This window comes from Anser anser, assembly GCF_964211835.1.
Source record: "Anser anser genome assembly, chromosome: 1".
NCBI classification, from domain to species: Eukaryota; Metazoa; Chordata; class Aves; order Anseriformes; family Anatidae; genus Anser; species Anser anser.
The window spans coordinates 76,281,942-76,305,455 of record NC_139720.1 but is presented as its reverse complement, the minus strand read 5'-3'; the positions used below and the strand labels follow the sequence as shown (position 1 = coordinate 76,305,455).

The window sequence follows — 23,514 nt, the reverse complement described above, 5'->3', positions numbered from 1 at the left end:
TCTACATTTACTGTTTTGGAACACATCAAAATGCAATACCAGCAGATGTTGTATTTTTAAAAACAGAAACAGTCCTTATAATGACTACATGACAATAAATACTGTGTTTGTGTCTTCGTACTTCTTTTCCTCCTAAAGCTCAGATCACCCATAAAAACACTGCTCAAATGCAGCCAACTCCAGACAGAACCCAAAAGGTCTAGCTGAACACAGACTCACAGACCACCACTGCAAAACCAGTTTGCCAGAAGAAAACTCCTTCCTCAAAAATCCAGATTTCTGAAGGTATATGCACACTGACAACATGCAAACGAACATTGTTCCTAACTTCCATCATGCCTGAAACAAGTTGGGCCAAGAAATTGAGCTGCATCCCCAATGTTCTTAAAAACCTTTGTAAACCTGGCCCTGGTGTTGCTAAATTAACGGTTTCTAACTTTGTCACTTCAACAAGCCATATTCAAGTCTGTGGAACAGGTCAAACTGGCTCTGTAAATCAGTAATCTCTTCTTCTCCTTTAGTCTCTGGATCTCTTCCATCTCTTCACACATAACTGTAAATTATTCTGCAGTCCTCATAGAGCTTTAAAACAAAACCACGTGCCTCCTATGAGACAGTGAAAAACATAAATAGGGCGCAGAATACTGAGTTCACCTTCGCATGCTTTTTTCTTACAACACCCTTTAATCACTGAGCCCAGCAGAAAGGAACTATCTGAATGCTGAATTAACATTTAACAAAGATTTTGGGGAAAAAAGACTCAAATGGAAGATTTTGAAACAATCTCCAGGTAAGGAGGTCCCACAGTACCAACAAACTAAACGTAAGCAGATTCATGAAGGCCTTGGTGGATGCTGCCATCTCCTGGTACCTTCTCCAGTTTGCAAACTGTTACCACTGAACAAAACGTACCTACCTGCACATCTCAGTTAAAAGGCCATTTTTATCCAGTTATTTTCCTTACTGTTTCTAAAGGCAGAAGGAACGACACTAAATTTACCACTGTGCTTTTCTCTTCTACACTAGCTGTATTACTGAAGGAGGAGTAAATTTTTCTGCAAAGGCTTGCCTCCATGCCACCCTAAAAAATACCACTGGCAAATCCTTTTTGCTTCCTGAACACAAAATATCTCTGCCAGTACTCCAATCTCCAAAACCTAGGTATCAAAAGGCCTAAATTATGGCCTTCACACATTTAATCTCAGTTGCATGTAAAAAAATAGAAATCCTATGCAGAAACTCATTTTCCACCACAGTTTAAGATGAAAGAAAAAAAAAGTCCTTAAAACTACAGAGAAAGTTTCTCCGAGGCTCCATGGAGTTAACCCTGGTGTACAGACTCCAGTTTAAGAACTGATTTCCCTTTCAAATTTTTTTTCGTCTTAGCTAATGCTGAGGATGCTATTACTCAAAAATATGTAAACTTTCTGAAAATCTCATTAAATGCTTTGTTTCCAATTCTTGTGGCAGCAAGTTCCACTTCTTTACTATGTGCTGGTCAGAAGGCAGGAAAGGATTATTTTTTATTAATATTAATTTGAACATGTCTTGGCTATCTTCACCATGACCCAAATCAAGTGATTATTACAACAGGATTAAATTTATTACAAATAGTTTGGCTTTGTCCACCCAGATAAATGCATATTATAATGATAAAAATCATATGGCAAGCTAAGATTTTTAACACCAACTGAGGTAGACATAAGACAGAAATCCATTTAAAAGAATGAAATGCAGAGTGACATGACACATGAAGAAATTATTCAGGAAAGACAAGAGGAACACGAAGAGCATTTATTGATCATTTATTCAACAGTTCTCAGCAAGTACCTTATGCCACAGGAAAGTAAAATCCAGCTCACAGTCCCACAAGGCAGGACCTTTAATGCTGGCTTTGATGCTAGCAGTTCCCACTAGCCTACCTAAAACACTTGTGCCCCCATGCCTTAGCTTAGTGATCCAATCTACAGCACTATCTATTCCCTCCCCATCTCACCCCAGTCTGTGCCAACACAACCTCAGGGATGGCATAACATGTCATGAGACCACAATCAAATACCTGCAGAAACGTGATATTTCTACAAGCCTACATTGTCACTGAAGTGCTCTTATCACTGAACTACATCTCTGGTGGTTTGGATTGGACTTCCTATTCAATTTAGAATATTCATATAATTATCATTTCATCTCACGCATATGTAACCCAGTACTTCTCAGGCAAACTGGCTTTAATCATGCCTGCCTTTGAAAAAAACTGCATTGAGCATCTAGTCCTAAAATGCCCCAAAGCTGAAAGTGTGTGTGTTTCATATGGGATTTAGGGAAAAAAAAAAAAAAAAAGCTTAGAACAAAACTCTAGTCAGACTTGATACATTTTACAGCTTAAACCCTGCAACTTCACTCTTGCAGGAAGAAGCAAGCAAACCCAGAAAGAAAGCGAGAGGAGTTTTCCAGTGGGCATGCATCTGGGACACACAACAGATGACTGCTACCTTTGTCCAAAGCAGCTAGCTAGAGGACAGGTTTAGCTCTGTGACTCGTTCATCAGCTAGCTAGAGGACAGGTTTAGCTCTGTGACTCGTTCATCACCAGAATAAGTGCCAAAGACCTTGCCAGACCCATTATCCTATACAAGCTGTTAGGAAGTGTATTCACATGCAAAAGTTAAAAGTTTCACTGAGGCTTCAGCTCTACAGCGTTCAAAGAAGTCGCAGGAGTGGCTGCACAACTGAAAACTTCCAGAGAAAAGCCAAACCCATCTCATCAGTATCTGAAAGACCCTTGACATTTGAGCACATAAATGCTCATATTCCACTAACTTCAAAGACAAGGCTACTCCTGAGAGGTTTTCTGAATGAGGTTCTTTGTATGAGCAACAATTTGGTTTAGCGACTGAACCACACTGCAAGTCAGGAAAAGTATGTGTGGTTCTGCCCATTACCTCTGAGCTTACTGCTTCAACCTATCACAGTGGCCAGTCTGTTCTCAGTCTTCTCTCTTACATCTGTAAGAACTTCAGGGTACAGATTACATTTTACAAAGAGTTAGCTGAGACAGCTCAACGTTATAGCAACGTGCTCCAAACACCAATACTGTATGCACCTTCTTAGAAGACACAGTAATAATCTAAACACTTGTTTATGGCCTCAATTTTATACAATGATAAAAGGTAAACATTAAGGCTGCCACCCTGTCTGCATCGTCTTAATTCCTTTAGTATAACATAATTGATCTCATGTTAAAGACAATTACCTCATCAGATTCACTGCCATATCTTGCCAAGGTACCTAATATGTTATATGGTATATTAGCCTAGTCTTGGTCTATCCAGCTAGGTAAAAAAGAATTATCACAGATTTTTCCTTACAAGTTCTGCGTTGTCTATGATTATGTACATGTTCACCATGTTCCACAAGCAATGTACAGCGGTTTATCCATTATCTGCTGGAATATCTGAGATTAACATTTGATTTGATACTTACACATGTATTTCATGATTATTTTAGCAACATCCATCTCACCAAAGAAGTTAAACATAAAATTACACTTACCCATTTATGCATTTCTTGTGTGTGCGTGTATGCATGGACACACGCATTTCTGTTTAACATCTGCACACAGCAAGTGTTAATAGTTATGGTATAGCTTATCCAGTTTAGAAATGATAGAACTGGAGCTGTTGCACACATGGAGAACAATATTAAAGGTGCATGTTCTGGTTTAGCACAACCAATAAGCTGGCATTCGGTTCAAACAGACTTTTATCCAGGCGATTAGAATATTGAAAAGATTAGGTGTGGTCGTGAGAAGGGCACAGCTGTGTGGTCCCAACCTGCAGAATTTGAAAGGCTGTTCAAGCAAATTACAGCTCATTGCCACACACACACAGACTGATTTGGGTACATTCTACATGTGGTACATGCATGTAAAAAATTTTGGGAGAGTCTTCGTTATTTTGAAACATTCAATTTTCACCTAACAGTACAGTCGCTCTTTATAAATATAAAACTTCAAAATAACTTGGGTCATTTTGTTGTAACTAGGGCTAAAAAAAGAATTTTCTATAGACTTTCTTCTAAAAGACCACTGACTTTGTGAAGATTAAAAATAAACTCGGCAGCCTGGATCTTAGCTGGTGGCTTAGTGTCTAAATCTCCTGCTAAGGATCTGGCTCAACTCTTTCGGGTGAAATCAAGCCCTTCTGACATTAACAGCAGAACTCCAACTGTCTCCAAAGAACAAGCAGAGGAGAACTTCTCTTTCTAATTTTTCATCTGAATATTTGGTTCCGCCTTTTTATGATTTCAATGTTTTGGGAATGTCTGAGCCAGTGGTTTCAGATTTCCAAACGCCACAAATGGAGGAGACATTACCACCTACTAGATTCCAGATGTCCAAAGTCTTACCGCAAAACATGAAACACTTTCTTCAGCATAGCCATCCCACATCTTAAATAACAGGCTGAGAGTATACATGCATCTGATGTGTCAGAGCATGTCAAAGGTTGTACATAATAGTAGAGGAATGACAATACGGCTATGTGCAATTAGCAAATGCCTACCGCTGGGTCTCCTTTAGCAGGAGTCCTTCAGAGTGACTCAGCTACAGCCACAGTAGTAGTGTCTAGGTTGCTTTATGATATTAATGGGTCTTATGAAATTTCAAAGTGTATTAATGAAAATCAGCCTAAGTAATGCCATGGGGAAAGAGGAATAAAGGTATGAGTTGAGACTGCATCAGAAGTCAGAGGTATCAAAGGACCCTTAGTCTTTTAAAGGTACCTAAAGCTGGGTGACTGGCTATGATTCTTAGGAATCTGTAGTTTAGGACTTGCACATCCTCACTTCTTTCTTTCAGGTTTATAAGAATTACGTTTACAAGCACTCACGTGTTTTGTTCAGTGAACAGCAATAATGCCTCAATATTTATTTTCTTTTAAACTAGTTACTGTAATATTGAAACACCTTTAAGTTTATTAGTTGGAAATTTCTGAATTGCTGCAGCAAGCGTCTTGGTCTTTCTTAGTCCCCAGATTATCCCCTAGCCTTAACAAGCTGCAGTGACATCCTTTCATTACGTGGGTCAGACCCACTGAGCCACAAATCAAGCTGATCAGTTAAATCTGGTACAGAAAGACTTAAAGAAGGGAAGGCACAGCACTACAGACATAAGGTACAAGCCTAACTTCAGAGGAGCCAAAGGAAAATCCCAGGTGACAGACACTTCTGCTCATTGCCTAAGACTTGACCCATTCAAGATTCTGCTGCAGAATTCTGCAGTACACATCAACCTGGTTTGCAGAAAGATGAGGTAAGGAAATGCTGGTTATAAAAAGGTGATAAATCCTGATTTACAATAGCTCAAACTGTAGCACAAATTTTATCATGCCAACTGCAGAATACTTAAAAAATTCATGAGTTTTGTTTACTTGTTTGTACTTATTATTTCACTCTAGATATCTTTATCATGGAAGCTTAAACAAAATCAAGTCATGGCAATGTGTGACGCTGTTGATAATCCATGCCATTAATAATCATGCTGTGCTGCAGGAGTACAGATAAGCGTTCAGTAAGCTTTGCCCAAATGATTTAAAGTTAGCTCACGCACATTTGGTGTCTGCCTGCCTCTTCATAAATCTTTGACATGGATATCTAGGTGGTGCGTTGTGCCTGACACGTGAACTGTGTAAAATACAGTTCACAGGTTTTTATTACAGCATTACCTTTAATATCTCCACCAGCAGGTATTTTACACTTCACAGATAGAGTAACTAATGCTGCTCTCCAGTCACAGCATTTCACCTCTGTTCAGCCCAAATGATTTTCCAGTTCTCACTCTACTGCACCAATTGTACTCTCCACTTTACAAGTCTTCCTGATGGGGATTTCCTTTCCAGAGGTAGAGAGGTCCTAGGCTTAGGTTCTGCATTCAGTGAAGTGCAACAGCTCTTCACCTCAAGATTTTTCTCCTGAAAATCCCTGAGCAGATACAGTATAGGAAAAGGAAACCCACCAGTCAGCACGCTTGAGCGCTGAGAGGGCACAGTAGAGAACAAAGTGCCTTTTCTGACTCTACACCAGACTAGCTAGCCTGACTAAAATCTTTCTAGTAGGAGCATCTCTTACTGTAAGCAGAGTAAAAAAAATGGAACTGGGAGTACTAGTTGCTACATGAAAATTTGCTATAATTAACCAGTATTAAATGCACAATAAAGCAAGCTGGCTTCAGCCAAGCCAGAATACTGCTGCAGTATGAAGGCAGCAGCACAAGGCAGAGCTGTAAAGGCATGCTGGCCCACTGCCTTTAAAGGGAGGATACTCTTCGATCACTCAGATAGAGTGAGATCATTGAATTTTTAACTTACACTGTGAGTGACTACCAAAACCAATGAAACGATCCAAATTACATTCAGTCTTAGACAGAAAACACCGTAAGCATCTGTCCTGGTGCTCCACTGTTTATGTTTTGATACTGGCTTTGAAATAATTATAAGTAATTAAAGGCTCAATAGCCCCTGTTTGCTCTGACTGAAATAAATGCAGACTGTGACAGGAGCTGGAAAGTGAAAGCAGCACTCTGGGAATATGAAGGACTTGTCTACATCCAGAAGTTGCACTGCTCCAAATTTAACTCAATCCAGTTAGAAGAAGCCCTTTTTTGAGGGGTTCCCTAATATACCGTTATTTACAACTGGCTCTTGTAGTTTTAAATTTTTACACTCATGTTTGCAAGCATAAATCAGAGACAATCCTGCACACACTTACATAAATCAGTAGAAAAAAATACTTTTAATTCCACTGACACAGCTTGAATACAGGCCAGACTTAATATGGATTAGATACAACGTTAAAAGTTCATGGCTTCTTGCAACCACATAAAAATCCAAGGCTCTCCCATCTCATAAACTTAGTACTATCTGCTCTCTTCCAGCCTGTCAAAAGCCTTACTTATTTTTAAGGACAAATTATGTGTCCTAAAAAATATTATGAATATTACATTGCTCTTCTGGGGAGTCACAACACTATTTTGGCTTTACATAAAGTACCAAATAATAGTCAGAAAATCTGGAAGATCTCCTCCTCCTCCTCCTCCTGAACCTCCTATACCCTCAAAAGGGGCAAAAGTTTCTTCAAACCTTTTTTAGTTCCTATTTTTAGTCAAAAGACAAGTGTGCAACTGCAGAACCCATGAATCTGCTCTAATCACAGCACATTAGCATGACACCAAAAGTCATGACATCAACACAGGACAGGTTTGTTCTTCCCAAGTTTCTACAGATCACAAAGATGCCTTGGGCTACATGCTGGCTTGAAGAGACCAACACAGTGAGATTGGTACTACAGAAACATTTTTTCAAGAAGTCTAGAGCCTGCAAGAAAAAAACCAATGATGACTGAATTAGAATAGTTTAGAGTGTCTGCTCTAGTGTCTGCACTTCTCTGATCAAGGTCAAAGATTACATTCAGTTCCACTCTTAAAAGCTTTAATTTCTACATGGTTGTCTGAGCCAGCAAAGAAGAACAGTTGAGTGATCACAACACCACTCCAAAAATCAAGGGCAAACAAGAGCAGAGAAAGAAATTAATCCAAGGATTTTAAAGATAAATGTGTATGTAACAGTGATTGCCTTAGCACCATGACAACAAACAGTAGATTCAACAGCACAGTTGAAATTAAGGTTAGATGTTGTCTTGAACTCACTTACCAGTGTACTGTAGCTCAGAAAATTGTCCTTGCAACCCCTGAATACAGCAATAAAGAGTGACGCAGCACTGCATATCCTGTTGTCCACATTCAGACCTTGTGTGGGATCTTTTCAGAGACCTACATTGTGGAACTACTAGTGGTTCTGGACCTATTCAGTGGTTCTGAATTAGTAGGACAATCCCTTGTTTAATCGACATTCTTACCTCTGCAGCTAAGTAGTTTCCAGTTGCCAAGTGCTTAAATCTAAACAAGCTATTCCACTGCCCTGCCCCTCCCCGGCAAGGGTCATGATGGACAACCTGTAAGAAGTACAGATTTTTAATCGTGCTTCTCAAGATCATACTTAGATCACTGTCATTTCTTACAGCTCATTCCGAATAAAAATACATAAACTACATGATTACAAACAGTCTAACACAAAAAGGAATTCTGTGTTCACACTAAGCCCACCATCGATAACAACTCATTACATTTATTTTTCACTAGGTGCCAGAAAAATGACTTGTCTTACTTTCCATATTTTCTTTCATCTACTTACTGCAAACATGATGAGCCAAATTTTGCTTTAAATAACTAAAGTACTACTTAAAAGCAAAACTCCAACTCTCTTACAGTGTTTCACCGTTTATACCAGCTCCATTTTTGACAACACTGGGGATTTCTAATAATTTTTGTTTCAAGTGATTAAATATCTCCATATCAATTTAAATATCCCAAGTTACTTCTTTAAAAATTTGACTGACCTGTAGGTCATTTGCTATCGTCAAATCTACCAGTCCCTGTCTCTCATAAGGGGTCAAGTAATCTAAAATAACTACAAGTACAATATATTCTGCATATTTAATATAGTTCTTACTAAAAAATGAAGGCAAAACTTACCATTTGCCTAAGTGAGGAGCTCTTTGTTTTAAATGCACAAAGTTAGTTCAACACCTAAGAACTTTTGGACACAGGAATTACATTACTATAATAGCAAGAGCTTGAGACATACCAGTTTCCAATGTTCCTCAGTTAAACAATAATGTATCTGCTAATCACCTGAAAATCACTCCCATTCAAAGACAACTTTATTCAGCCTAACTAAACAGATGTTGATGTGCCCTGCTGCAGAAGAATAGACTCATTGATGTTTATGAGATTTGTTGTCAGTCATTATCAACTTCAATTTTCTATATTGCACATGAACTCAAATATAAGCACTCAGAACTCAGGATACGTGAACGTCATTCTATTGGCTTTGAAAAATTGCACCATTTACGTCAGGTCTGAATTTGACCCTTTGTCATTTCAGTACAGCTAAATATAGTAAGAAAACATCCTCTCTCCACACGCTCCCAGCAATAAAGCATCTCTTCAGTGTTCATCCTACACATACTTTATAAAATAGTAATAGATACGGGGAGGTGTATGATGATATCAAGAGGCTATGAATGATTCATGTTGCGGTTAAGTATTTTTTACTGAACCGTGGCCTGCATGTACTAAAATATTTATAAAAAGCGAAAAAATACCTCTATTTCCCACAGTGCCTTAGAACTTGTTGCAGAAGTAGCTGACTGACGTAATGTAGTACGAAGGAAAATATGTTGTTTCTTCTCATATTCGTCACAGGTCAGAAACTTCTCTTGTTCTGCATGAAACAACCTAACAACATCTCCCTAAAGTAATATGAAACAGAAGCATTATTAAGTGGTATGGAAAGCTGCTGGACTCATCCTCTATATCTGTACTAGCTTCAGTGATGTCATCATAGTTAATGTGAAGAAAACATTTATTAGCTTCCTGTTGCTGGAGCAGGTACCAAGTGCAGAATATATAGCCTCGGCACTGAGTCTGGAAATCTAGTATAAAATGCAGTAAAATTCACTCCTGCATGACATCCATGTGCTTTTGTGAAAATAAAACTTGATTCAGAGCACTATAACGAATAGCATATAACAGTCAACCCAAAGGTGATTTTTAATTTTAGCTAACTTTACTAAATGTGTTTTTCATTTATGATCTATCTTTAGTGATATTTAGGGAAAACAGCTGTCTGTGAAGGCACAGTACAGCTATATGTCACTGCCATAGTTCATAGTTCCTTTCATTGTTCCTCTAATGCATTTTATACTGGAGAGCCAAACCTCGCTAACCCTCACTAGACCTGTTCTGACAGGGGCATTAGTATCATATGCTTTGGTAGGCTCAAGAAATCTCAAAGCCTCCTCTGTCACCTTCCTTCATCCTCTCAGACTTTCCACACAACTCATTCCCCAACTCCAGCCTCTTCTCAGGCTTCCCTGCCACAAGTCAGACTCCCACTTTTGAACCTCTGTCTCTCTTGGTCCTGGACATCCAGGTTCTCTCAAACTCACACTACTCCACAGCACTTTCTCCCTTCTCAACTCATATTCAGTTCCTGTCCCAGCCTCATCTTCTCAAAAAAATGCACCAAGAATTTCTTGCTTCATCTTGCCCCTCATGTAGATGTTTGACATGGCCCTTCCTTTCCTACAGAGCAAATGTAAGGTACTCACAATTATCCCCTTTATCCTATTTGCTCCTATATCCTAAAGCTCCTATTGCTTTGCTCTTCTCTAATATTATCTTTTCATCTTTTTTTTCTCTGCAACCAAAACTGATATCTCCTCTCTATTTATTCCATTGGCATCATTTTTGTTTCCTTCTGCACCTCCCCATAGCTTGAAGCACTATGCCCAAATAGGTCTACACAGATACACCCTTTCAAATTCTTCCTCAAAACCTAGTGATACCCTTAATACCTACCAAAAATAGCCAGCTGTTAATGACTTATTAAGGTACAAGCGAGAACAAATGAAATTTATTTATTCCGAATGAAAATGTAAGTGATTTGGAGGCACAAAGATGTGCAATCCATCAGTTTATAAAGCTACATTGTCTTATTACAGCTATTGTCATCTTTCATACTTCACTCCCTTCTGTACCTTGCTATACCTGCTTTTAGCATCTTGGCCTAAACTGAAACATCACAGCTATTCTGTACAGAGCACTTGTCATTCTGGGCTTGAACTTCATCGTTTCTCAAGGATCCTCAGTTGTCCCTGGAAGGGGGAAGAGGCTGGAAGCTTGCACGATCCAGACACGATCCACTGGGTAAGATAGTAACAAAGGAAAAATACTCTGGCTGGTGTAGGACAGTAGTAAAGGATCTTTGATGGTTCCATGAAGTTCTCATTTCTTCTTTTATTTACTATAGAACTAATGTTTCTATACAGTCAAATAAGGTATGATTTCTGAAATTCAAAAATAATAACAAAAAATGTATTATACTTACTCCTTTCAGTACATCGTCTCGGTAACTACTGAACTTCATGAACAAAGTTATTTTCCAGCTTGTGTTACAGTTGACAGCATTTACCTTTGAGAAAAAACACAATCGGAGAATTATAAGGGTTGGTTGGGTTTGGTCTTTTTTTTTTTTAAAGCATTCTATTCTTCTACAAGAACACACCACTCTCAGGGTAGCAGGGAACATGGCTTAGTTACAGACATGTACAGTACCAAACATGGATCCTGAAGCTCTCAATACTTCATAATGATGGCGATGCTGGAGAAGATTCAGTGGGCAAAATGCTATTCTGTCTATTTACAATCACCCTGAATAGCTGCTGGAAGAGGACTTACTCTTGCTCATACCAGTGAGCATTTCAGAAACTCATACAAACCTCACGAAGCTCTCAGAGCCAGGAAAAATTGTGCCAAGAATAAGTACATTTCATCTTGTTTTTTTGAGGCCAAGCTGGAACCAACGTTTAATACTGGTACCTAGCCTATGCTGGGGTTCTGGTTACCACAGGGCATAATACATCTCAGATTGACAATAACCTCTCCCCCAGTGAACTCACCTCTTTGCAGCCAGGGTTATCTAGAAGTTCAATGTTGCTAGCATGCAGAGGCTGCCCTGCATTGACTGGCATCAGTACAACTTTATCTCCCACAACAACCTGGAAGTCAGAAACAAAATGTAATTTTGACCTATGTATCCAATATAATCCTATCTATCCAATAAAATGAAGTAATGTTACATTTTTAAAAAATGACTCGAATGCATGCTCTAAGAATGGCACTTGGTGAACTTATCTGCAGGCAATTCACACACACATGGAATCTTTTTATTGGCCAGTTCTGTTCATGGGTGCCTCTGCAATTGCTTGGTTTGAAACTTGACACTAATGAGTCCTTGCATTCTCAGTAAGCATGTCACCCAGTTCAGCAGAAACTCAAGACCATGAAATAGATACATGAACCTATAAATTCCAGGAGCAGATCCGTTAATCTACAATTTGCATTAAGTACTCTTTATCCCATATATACTGCCAGCCAAAATGCAAAGAAAACTTAGAAAATAATCTGTAGTCAGATAGCAGGATTGTTTTCCCTCTGTTGCTGTCAGCCAGCCTCTTCCATCAATGTCTTTCATTTCACAAAAGCCTTAAGAAATTGCCTTTGAAAAGGCTTTTTTACCCAATGACTCCTCACTTTGTGTGCCATCTTCTGGCAAATGTCAGGACAGGATCAGGAGTTCTCTGATTCAGACTACAGAACTGCAAACTAGTAAGGAACATAGACCACTGGAAATTCAGAGAGAGGTGAACACACTCTATCTCCTTTCCTGTTACTCCCTAAACGATGTTTGGTGCTCAGCACAGGTACCGGATACAGCAGCTGAGAGATCTGCACTCCACAAGATGAAGTCCTAGACTCCTTGCAAGCAAATTCCCATGCCCTTGGAATTTAGTTATATAGACAAGGAGAAGAAATATATGAAAATGTCTCTGACCTAAAAAGTGCTTGAGACGTGCATATTGAGAATACAGTTCACACCTAGGAGGGGGGAAAAAAATCAATACACACAGATTGGTTGGCATTGGTCCCGATTTGCTTATGTTGTTCCCAGCAATTTTAAGTGCACACACACACAAAGGCAAGAAGTCACTAAATGTGATTTTTGCTATATGAAATGCTGCAGAAGCCATGCTTTTTTGGAACACAAGTCAACAAAAATGTTTTCTGCATTGATCGGCACATTTCCTATGAAAAAAGCAGAGCCCAATCCAGACTTATGTAACTTCAATGCAGATGAATTTGGTCCACTTATTGCAGGGGTGAAACAGAAGGTTGCCTGTTCTTTACAAACACAGCTAAAATAAACAGTAGCAAAAGACAGTATCATCATGCTCAGACTACATGTAACAATCCTATTTGGTCCAAGTAATGAGAAAAGTTCACTAACAGAACCAAAAAAAATGATGACAAGGTGCCTTTACAGAACCTTACTTATACAATACATTCCTGCATGCCATGCTTCACACAGGACATTACTTACAGCCCGTTTTAAGAAGTTAAGACCAGACAATTCATTAATCAAAAAAACATCAGGCTTGCATCTTACAAAGTGGAATCAGGACTTCAAAATTATTGAAAGTACACCTGGACAATAATAACAGTGAGAGAACACATCATTGAGCATCCTATTTAAAAATAAATAAATAAAAACAGACGAAGGGGAAGATATCTTTTAATGCTTTCTGTGGTTATCATGGAGGCAACCAGTGGAAAGGAGAACTACACAGCTACTCTGCTCCACAGAAGAAACTGCTATGTGTGGTCATAGTTTCTGTCTCAATCTTCTAACCTGGTTCAAGTCCACATCAGTAACCTGCCCTCAATGCTGGCCAGCTCTGTCAGTTGCCATGGAAGCAATGAGATATCCCATGTTCTTCTACTTTCTTCTTTTTTTGCTTGTTTCTAACCTCCATTAGCGGTAGGGAAGGAAGGGACAGAGATACTTTAAGAGTGCTTGTTTCCTGTACACCCTCCACTAGCAATATAGAAAATGAAAGCAAAGTGAAGAGGGAATCCTTTTTTCTTACGCATGGAAGCTTTTGGCAAGCTGCAAGTCTGCTCTTTTGAATTCCTCCCATCCAATACCCATGCCCAAATACCCCACCCAGTTCATTTCTGACTCCAAATAATGTCCCTGTATGCCCAAGGCAATGCAGACAGAGCACACTCATGTGCACACATGCCCACTTGCCCACATTTCTGCCAGTAGAATTATTCTTTGTGGAGATTATTGAAGAGAACGCAACACATTCCCAAAGTTTTGCTCTGAAAAATTAAAAGTAACACCAGATCTTTCTTCTTTTCCTTAGATAACCATAGGCACAGCCAACCACAGGATGCTGCAAACCAGCGGTCAGCTAATAGCTTGACTGGTTGCCTGGACTCTTTCCTCACACATACAAATGAAATCCTTAAAAAATCCTTCCCAAATGAAACCCTGTGTGTATCTGACACACAGCTCTTGAGATTTTAATTCCTAATTCATTTGACAGAACTCTTGTTTTTTCTGGTCTAGATAATAAAATTCCAGAGAATGATGAAATTTCATATTGAAACCAACAAGCATTCAGCTTTTGAATTCAAGATAAACCTCCAAGGTCCTTCAGTCTTGAATGCAGCAGCGTTCTTCTAAATTTATTCAACCATAGTTGCCTGTGACTTGGCGGTGAGGCCACACTGAAACTAGGAAGAGCCACATCCAAAACCCACTGCTTTGGCTTCTAGATGGGGTATCAGGTCTGGCATCACTTAGAGCAATTCTATGACTGCATATAAATTCAGTAAATCCACCTAACAGCTACATCTACCCTGTAACCAAGAAGTCGGACCGAATACTCTAGTACAGTGATGGTACAGCACAATGACTGCCCGTCACCAGAAGCTGTATTAGCTGTTAAGATGCAGAAGCATTGATTTCAGTTTGGACTAATTATCCAAGTAGGTTACCAGGCACACTGAAGGCTCTGCTGCTCCATCTTCATCACTTTTGTGTTATAAGCACATCTGCCAATCATACTGTTGACACGTATCAAAGACTGGGAGAATTAGCAGAATTTTCTCATGGATGGCTGGCCATTCCCAAAGTTCGAGACCAACAATTGCCTTGTCATGCTGCAAGATCAAGTTTTCAAACAACTAAAACGGCAGACAAGCAAAAATGAATTCCACACAAAGCTAATCCTGCTATCAGTGCAAATCTTGCTTTTCAGCCTAACTGGAACCAGCTCTGACCTTTATCAGTCATATCTCCCATTGAAGGAGAACCGAGATATGCAAAAAACATTGCAGAGTTATGCCAATTACTGTAAAATTTTGGCAATATTTTTCATTATTTGCATAACTAACCAGTTGCTGTAGAAGCTAAGCTTTTTTTTTCAGAAAAATAATTTTTAGAACACTTCACAAGGCTACACAGACACAATGACTTACCAGAAAAGTCACTCACATGACTTCCTGTATCATAGTTTCCCCCAGACAAAACCACTTTATTTTCTTTTGGATCTACCTTGCCTGGGTTCTCTGACACAGCAGTCACCCAAGCACTCAATACTCACTTCTACCATTCTAGAGACAGATTCTGTAAAAACTTTCTAAAATTTATTTTCTCAGGGAAATTTCCTTTTATAGCACAGAAATTGAAAATAGAAGGGAAAGGAAAAAAAAAAAAAAAGGAGAGAGAAAAATTCCTAAACAGAGTAAATAGAGTAAGGGCCTGATATACCAAGCTAATTCCCTGTGCTGAGAAAGAAGAAAACTGTAACAAATAAATAAAATCTAAACATTTTAAAAGCTAACCTAGTGGCTGGGTAAAGTGACGCCAGCTTATAAGGTATCAGGTGCTTCATTATGTGTGTCCTCCAGAAACCAGTCTTTTAACGGGCACCTCTGTGAGCAACTGAGAGGGAAGGGGTGGGTACAAGGCTGGAGCCTCTCTTGGCCTGCGAGGGACAAATGAAAGACCTCTCATATCGCTTGCTACTCCTGTCCCCCTGAACAGCACCCGCCTGGTTTATGAGTCTGTTGAAAGAGTGGAAACCTGTCAGACCACTTTTGAGAAAGCTACTGAAGTCTAGTGTTTAGCAGGTGAAGATTGCAAATAAAATTATCAAGATCTATTTGGGCCTAGAAAGAGGAAGAAAAACCTGGGTCTCGAGACTTCCCCATTTAAAATATAATTGAGAGCTCCCAGCTCTGAAAGGGAACACATCTGCTGACAGAAAATGAGCAGCAGGCAGTTTCCAAAAGAGGCTATTAAGTTAAGAGAAAATCTGACAGTTTCTCAGGCAGCCTTTTTAATACAGATACTGCTAAATATGGCCTCATAGGGAATAAAATAGGAGAGAGGTCAGCAGAGATCCACCTGTGGAGTGTGATGCTACAGTGATATGTAAACTTTCCAGTCCAGCAAAACTGCTTCCAAACCCTCACATTTCTTGTGTGTCCACATTGGTGTCAAATTAAATCAAAACTCTACAACACTGAGGATGACTTTTAAGACCTCATTTTGATCATTCTGCTCCAAGTGTAAGGGCTTGCGATGGCTTTGCAGATCACACTATGAGAACCCCAGGTCTTCACTCTGGAAAGCATGACATGCACTTATTTCCCAGGCATGAAAAATTAAGAAGATGCTGAATTTACGGTATTCTAAGAAATTAAGCCAAAACCTTAAAGCAGTAAGTCACTTCTTTTCTTTCCAAAGAGTGAAAGGAATATCAGCTTAACGTTTGATCCACAATACTTCTCTTGCCTAGCTGAAAGGCCATGCAGAGGTGCCCACAGGTCTATTCATGCTTGCTCCTTTTCTCTGGAACTGGCTTGGGGAAAAGGGAGAGGTTTTCACATACCCTTCTGATTGCTACATATAACAGGGAAAGACTATGACTTCAGTGGATTCTGACCATTAGCTGGGAATACAATCCTTCCCCTCCTCACAACATATTGCCAAAAGGAACTGCAAGCAACCACACTCATCCTGGACAGCATCCCAAGAGCTGGGTAACCACAAAGTTAATGAGAGAAAGAAAATACATGAGAAAACAGGCATTCCCGTCTGTGATTCTGTGAGGGCTCTTTCACTTAGTACTTCACAAGGGAGGGTGGCCAAACATTCCCAGCCAGGTCCCCAGAATAAAACCATACAAGTCCACCATGTAGCCTTCTCAGAGGTGGATCTGAATTTTCCACAGTGGGCCCTTAAACAAGCCACAGCTGACTGAATGAAGAACTGAGTTTTGACCTCAAGGTACAGATCTCAGATCTGTAGCAAAGAGCTCTCCTGTGCTTTCTTCCTCTTACCAATACACAGTACTCCCACTGAAACCTACCCAGAAAACACCCACCGGACAATCAAAAACCAATTTTAGTCACAGAAGCCACTCTTGTGTTGAGAGGGGATAGATTTAAAGGAACCTGTGTATCTTCTAGAGACACTCTCTGCTGACTTTTTCACAAAATTTTGCCTAAAATTTGAGAGTTTAATTAGACACTAAAGGCTCTTAAATAAAGAAAAAATGAAACACAAAAATATACCAATGTTTTTCCTCTAATGTAAACCAGCATATAACAGGTGGACTTCACAAAACTGCCCAAACACAGGTCAGCAGAGGCTCAAATGAATGTGGCAACACTTCAGATTCCAGACCATATAGTTTGGTAAAACTTCCAGTTAGGTATAAAAGCTAATAGTCCAAAGTACTGTTTTTTTGTTTGTTTGTTTCCTGAACAATTTATGCCAGTAGCAAAGAAACTATGCATCCTCTGTAAATTTTCTGCCTTCTCCCTCTTATACATTCAGTATTTCCACGTACATTGTCACCTTCACTCCTCAGTTTCCAGAATGGCTGTATATAAAACCAGGATCCCTCATTCCCTGCAGCATCCAGAGACACCCGCATAGCATTCTTCTCTAGCAGAGCTGGCAATCTCTTATTGACTGTGAGGTATTTGTTACTTTTTATGTGCAGTAGCTGTGAACAAATAACAATTTAAAAAATTAGTATAGCTTTTCCTTTTCCTCCCTCAGTCAAAGAGCAGGCATGGGATTTCATACCATAGTGATTTTTCATAACATACATAAGCAAAGACAAAATAAAACAAGAAGAGAGTTCCCAAAGTATACTGCAGTTTAGGAAAACAGATGCTATATAACAGACTGACAGAATTACACCTGTGATCAGTTTTTACAACATTCACTACACAGACAGAGCCAGGGTCAATAATAGTGTTATGTTCAGGAACTTCACAAGGAAGTTGTACTGCACTTAAGAACATAACTTCTGTCTCATTTATACGTCACAAAGTACAAATGACTTCAGTGATTTAAAGGGAACTGCACAGCACCTCTACAGTATGATTTTGAAATAAATCTTGAAAATATGTAAATAATATATATAATAATATATAAATATATATATATTTACATTCAGATTCTAGACTACAACAAAAATTACACATAAAATGTAGATTTTGGCACATTATTTAAACATGAATATGTAGTACTTCTGGTAGCCTTTAAATCAGACAGAAAAACACAATACTGTAAACTTTACCAAGTTCTGTTTACCCGAGCTTTGACAATCCAGATTACTGTGGTTAGTTTCATTTTCACCACACCCTTGAAATGAAACAACTGTTTCCTTTTCAGCTCTGAGAGAAGGCAGATGTATTTTAATAAGTTTACCTGTATGACGTTGCTGTATTTTACAATTTCACCCAACAGCTTTCTGTTCTCACTTTCATTCTGCTTTTGTTCCAGTTCCGCTGCATGCTGCAAAAGAATTATCATTTCTTTAAATTCTACAAAACTAATATCTGAATTCAGCTACTGGAACAGATAGTGTAAAAAGAAAATAGCACCATATTAAAAATGCCTCCTGCAAGCATTGTTCTACTGAAAAAATTAGTGCCCCTCTCTTCCTACAGCATGATTTTCTGAACAATAATCACCTGACATCATTCTGGTTTTTATTACCCAAAATAGAAACTCATTCACAATTTATTGATCGCACTTGAAATGCATGCTAACACACCCTACCGAGCATGCTATTTTAAACATTTTCAAACCAGAAAAATAGTTCCAGGTGCTTTATTTTCATCCCAACGGAGGAAAAAGAAGGGCCTATGGTTACCTTCTCCCTGTCAGCATTATTTTTACTTGTTTTGTAATTACATACAAATGCTTTGTACATAAATTGTATATTTAATATATTGTATAATAAAACAAAACCAGTGGATCACATTTTGCAAGAGTAAGGCCAACCACGACCGTCTGGGTCAAACACAACCACAGAACAAAACTTCAACTCCTTGCTCTAATTGCTCTGTAGAGCTCTAGGCACACACCATGTGTCTTTATTGTGTTTTTTAACAGGATGTACCAACAACCTCTCTACTGGACATGAAACGGTAGCAACCACATTTGATAGCATTGTTTCACTTAGTCTTATGCATCCAATTATAACATCAGGCCAGCTCTTTTTCAGTGACAGATTTGCTCCTCAACATGCATATCTTGTATTTGATGCAACATTCAATCTGCCCAAACAGTTCTTGAAAGAATAATCTAGTCTGAAAGCAAAGACAATTGCAACTCTGAGGAATTTCCAGACTAAAGCATGGATAGCACCTCTTTGTCCACCCCTCTGCCCAGCTCCTGTAAAGGAGTTCTAAAATAATCACATGATTTAAACCAGGACCCATTCTTGGTTCTATTAACTCCATTTTTAACTTTATAAGCAAGTATTATTGCTTTCAGAAGCTTGATAGCACGAAGGCACAGCCCCTAGTCCAAATGAAACCACAGCCTAAAGCAAGACAAAAACCAGGGCTGGGGCAATAAATGCCAGTCAGGAGGTAGGAGAGCTAAGAAAGGAGAAGGCTGCTACTGTGGCATAATACCAATCATGATGGTTCCCAAGGCACTTGTTATTGTTTTTCATTCTGTTGTTACTCTACAGCCTGCAGATTGAGATAAGATTGCAAATACAGATGTCTCTTACTTGAAGTTTCTTCAGCAGTGCTGCTTCTGTATGGTTTCCTTGTTTGGCTTGTTTGGCTTTCCAGTACTGCTTCTGGGCTGAATATCGGTTCATAGGACACACCTTGAAAAGGCAGTCTGTAGAAGATTGAAAGAAATACTCATAAGTAGTGTTGAAAGACACTTCCTTCGTTTGTAAGTACGCTTTGGTTGATTTTCTTTTTCCAGAAATGGCTTGGTTATGACAATGTTCAAGTGCAGTCAGAAAACAGTTTGATGGAAGGAATACTATAAACAGGGTGGTATAATATCTGAGTTGACCATAAAGCCTTTGACGCATCACACACTTCCCCCTGAGAAACCCCTCTGCAACCCCTGCATGGCTGGGAGCCTGCCCACATGCTAGACTGCCTCCAGCTTTGTTAGTACTCTTTGCTGCAGCACAAATTTACAGATGTGTTGTCTGAAGGCATGTGACTTTGGAAACTTGAAATAGTTGTCTCGCTTTCTATATGTCATACACCTGGTTACCCTGTTCCTTTTGGCACAGCTAACACAAAGGATTACACAGACATTCAGCTGCAAGCTATCACAAAGGTCAATACACTGTTGCATGTGCCTGCTGTAAGATTGATTAAAAAAACTAGCAGTAAAAACAACGTCACAGAAAGTGAACTCCATGTTCGCCTTCCCAGCACCCAGCTGACCACAGCTGAGTGTCAAAAGCTCCTCACTGCAGCAGGGTCCTTTCCAAGGCTTTGGCTGCTCATCACAGAAAACCTCATTGCAGCTCTGCCATGGTGTGGGAGGACAGATGTTTTCACTGGCCCTGGCAAGAGCACAGCCCTGTAGACCTTCCTCTGCCTGCCTGCTCTCCAGGTACTGCCGCCACACGGCCCTCTACCACACTGCCTTATGCCTGGGCTGTGCTCACTGCAGGGACTTGGAAGGATTACTCTTGCTTCATTTCCTGTCACAATACTCACATTTAATGGCAAAATTAGTGGGATGTCTGAAGAATACATTCCCATGATAGCAGCCAGCATAATAGTAATAAGAGCACACTGACCCGAGCAACAACACAATCCCACGGCATTTGGATCAGTGAGGTCCCAACATGGCCTACTGTCTTTAATGGTGCTCATCTTCACACCACCATCCAAAACTAAATGCGTAAAACTAACAAAAACAAATATGAAGAAGATGTTGGCATAGGGAGTCTGTGGAGGTTGGTGAAGGGCCCTCAGGCATGGCCTGGTTGTTGCCAGCACCACCATGCTGGGCCCACCTCTCCTCACAGGCATGGCCTCTATCTACGTGTCCTGCAGCTCCAGCTGTGCTCATGAGAGGACACCGGGGCTGAGACAGCGTGGACAGAAGTAACGGCACCCCCAGGCACTTTGTTCTCCAAGAGACCAGGCAAAAAGAAAGCTGTGGGGTGCTTCCCATAGTGCCTGTTCAATTGTTAATGTTAATTGGCAACGAATTAAATTTCATTAAATTCCCTGACTCAAGACTTTGGGCTTTTTTTGGCCTGTGACAGTTCTATAGCCTGGAAATTGAGGCTCAGGAACCTCTAAGTTAAATGGTTCCTCCAAATCTGACTTCTTTTAAAGTGATAAAAGATACCCAGTCTTGCGTGGTCCTGAGCAGCAATTACTCTAACAGCTAGACTTGAAAGACATTTTCTTTAGCAAATGCTGGTAATGATCCTTTCACACCCCAGAAGAAGGGAGTGGAAAGTATTAATTAGCAAACAGAGTTTTGCTGTGAGATTAATAAGAACATACAGGCTTGTATGTGTATTATAATACAAAACTGTTCCCTGACACAGGTTGGGATTTGCAGGTGCCAAAGGGAGGTCCCAAATTATTAGCCCTCCATATTTCAGTGTCAAGCACTCTCAGAGAATTAACTCACCCACAGAGGAGAAAGATCTCTGAAGAATTCCTCCCTTTCTCCATGCTCTGTGTTTGGGTCTCACAAAGGTAGGGACCAAATAGATTCTATCACATATCACAGAATAATTTAAAAATAGTTCTCTCTACCCTCAGCTCTCCTGCTATTGTCTTGGAAAAGACTACCTTTCCAACAGCACTGTACAGTCAGCCTCACCTCTGTTGCAAAAGGTGCTGCAGTACTAAATAGCAACCACAACATCCAGACTAAGTACATGTTCCAGATATGCTGGATCAATGTGTAAGTAACCCTGCTGAATTTACTGACCTTGCATGTCATTTTTAAATGCTGTGGAATCTACTCATACACTCACTACTGTCACAAAAATGTCAACAGGGGAAGCTATGGAGTTCTAATCAGAAATCACAGCTTGAGTTTTTAATCACTGTCAGGTTGGCAGCAGATGGCTTCTATTTGACAATGCTGTTTACTCACCATCTAATTCCTAGACTGAGTTTACATCTGCAGTTGCTAACTACGCTCTCCAATCCACAACAGCAGGTGGGAAGTCCTGTGCATCACATATGATGAGGAAAGTTTCCTAAATCTGTTCTACCCTTGAATGGAAATTCAAGTGTCAAACTCATAACACCTCTCTATAGAAGATGCTAGATATGAAGGCAAATCTTATTCTCATTTTAAACACTGACAATTCAATGTAATTACTTTTCAATGCAGGAAAGAAGAAGATATTCAGTTCTACATATCCAACAAATCACGATTTGTCAGGAGTTACTGAAACCAAATTGCAGTAGGAACACCTCTGTACACAATACAAGAGGAGAGGGAAATCTAGCATGAAGATTGGCCATGTCCTTACTAAATACATAAAATGAACTCTCATTACTTAGCAAAATAAATCAGGCAGGATTCTCAGGTACAAACAGGCACAGTTAAGCACAGCTATCTAAAGCTAGTGCTGCCAAAACCGCTAGTAATACTGTGCCACAAGTTGATCCCAGCACCTGCATCCCCCAGAGCTAACTGCTGCAGTGCTGGCTCTCATTACACAACCTAAGCTGCAATGCTTTTGGTTCTGCAAACTTGTCATTTAGTGTCTCATATATTGGCCGAAATGCCACATATTGCATATTGTCACATCATGACTTCAATTGGATTGCCTCCTCCCTTCACAGCAGTCAATCTTCCTTCAACACCCATAGGAGTAAAATCTGTCCACAGAAAGGCCACCGGTAGAAGTTTCCTTGACATTCACCAACAGGCCTGACTGGTCTGCTCCCTAATCACAGGCCTGTGCTGCTTTTCCTAGAAAAAAATGTTACAAATCTTTATCAAAGCAAACCCTGCCACCTTGCAGAGATACTTACTTTTATTCAAAGGAGAACATTTACAATGAGAACTATATTACACAGCCCAAAGTATATGAAAACCCTCTGGATAACTTTTACAATACTCTAATCAGAATCAAAGAAGGCAAAAAAAATTACACCACCCGTCCCTCCCCCCAAAATAAACAATCCATACTGTTAAATCATACTGTATGTTGAAGAAGATCATAGGACGAGAAATCAGCTATTATTTTCTGTAACAGTCTACAATTAATGTGCCTTCTCAGAACACATCTTGAAATACTTACTTTTCTAAAGTAACTACTCTCTTTTTATAGGACCAGTTTTCATTTCTCATTTACTCCACACACATCCTGCTACTTCAGTAAACACACAGCTTCCCACCTTTATGCAGAGTGTCAAAGCACAGTACTACCACTCTGCACAGACATGCAACACATATATAGACATATAATCATTACTGCAGGTTTATTTTTCACAAAGTTGGGTGAATATTTCCCAGTGATACTACTTAAAGAAATGGAAACAGAACAGGTGCTACATAGCCTCAGCCACATAGCTAAATCTACAGCCATGCTGCAAAAGTCTTCCTGAGTTTCAGTCTTATGCTTAAAAGTTGTGCTTCTGAGAACTTATTTTAAAAACTATTATTATTTTCTTCAATTTAGAGAAGAAAAAAACTCATACTCT

General features: G+C 39.6%; 1 protein-coding gene across 11 annotated transcripts in view; it reads right to left on the bottom strand.

Moving 5' to 3' along the window:
* The window catches only part of ITPR2 (inositol 1,4,5-trisphosphate receptor type 2), a 266,325-nt gene that overhangs the window by 205,061 nt on the left and 37,750 nt on the right, over positions 1 to 23,514 (bottom strand). For 9 of the 11 annotated variants that reach the window (XR_014578295.1, XM_083820748.1, XM_083820746.1 and 6 more), the window contains 7 exons: positions 19,578 to 19,693; positions 18,260 to 18,346; positions 17,388 to 17,546; positions 11,577 to 11,675; positions 11,006 to 11,089; positions 9,219 to 9,365; positions 7,911 to 8,006 (listed from right to left, as the gene is read on the bottom strand). Coding sequence is in view for 10 of the 11 variants with exons in the window: in XM_083820748.1 (XP_083676874.1) it covers positions 7,911 to 8,006; positions 9,219 to 9,365; positions 11,006 to 11,089; positions 11,577 to 11,675; positions 17,388 to 17,546; positions 18,260 to 18,346; positions 19,578 to 19,693 (788 nt within the window). In the remaining variant the exon portion in view is untranslated. The remainder of the gene's footprint in view (positions 1 to 7,910; positions 8,007 to 9,218; positions 9,366 to 11,005; positions 11,090 to 11,576; positions 11,676 to 17,387; positions 17,547 to 18,259; positions 18,347 to 19,577; positions 19,694 to 23,514) is intronic. The other 2 variants (XM_083820755.1, XM_083820756.1) reach the window with 1 other exon arrangement.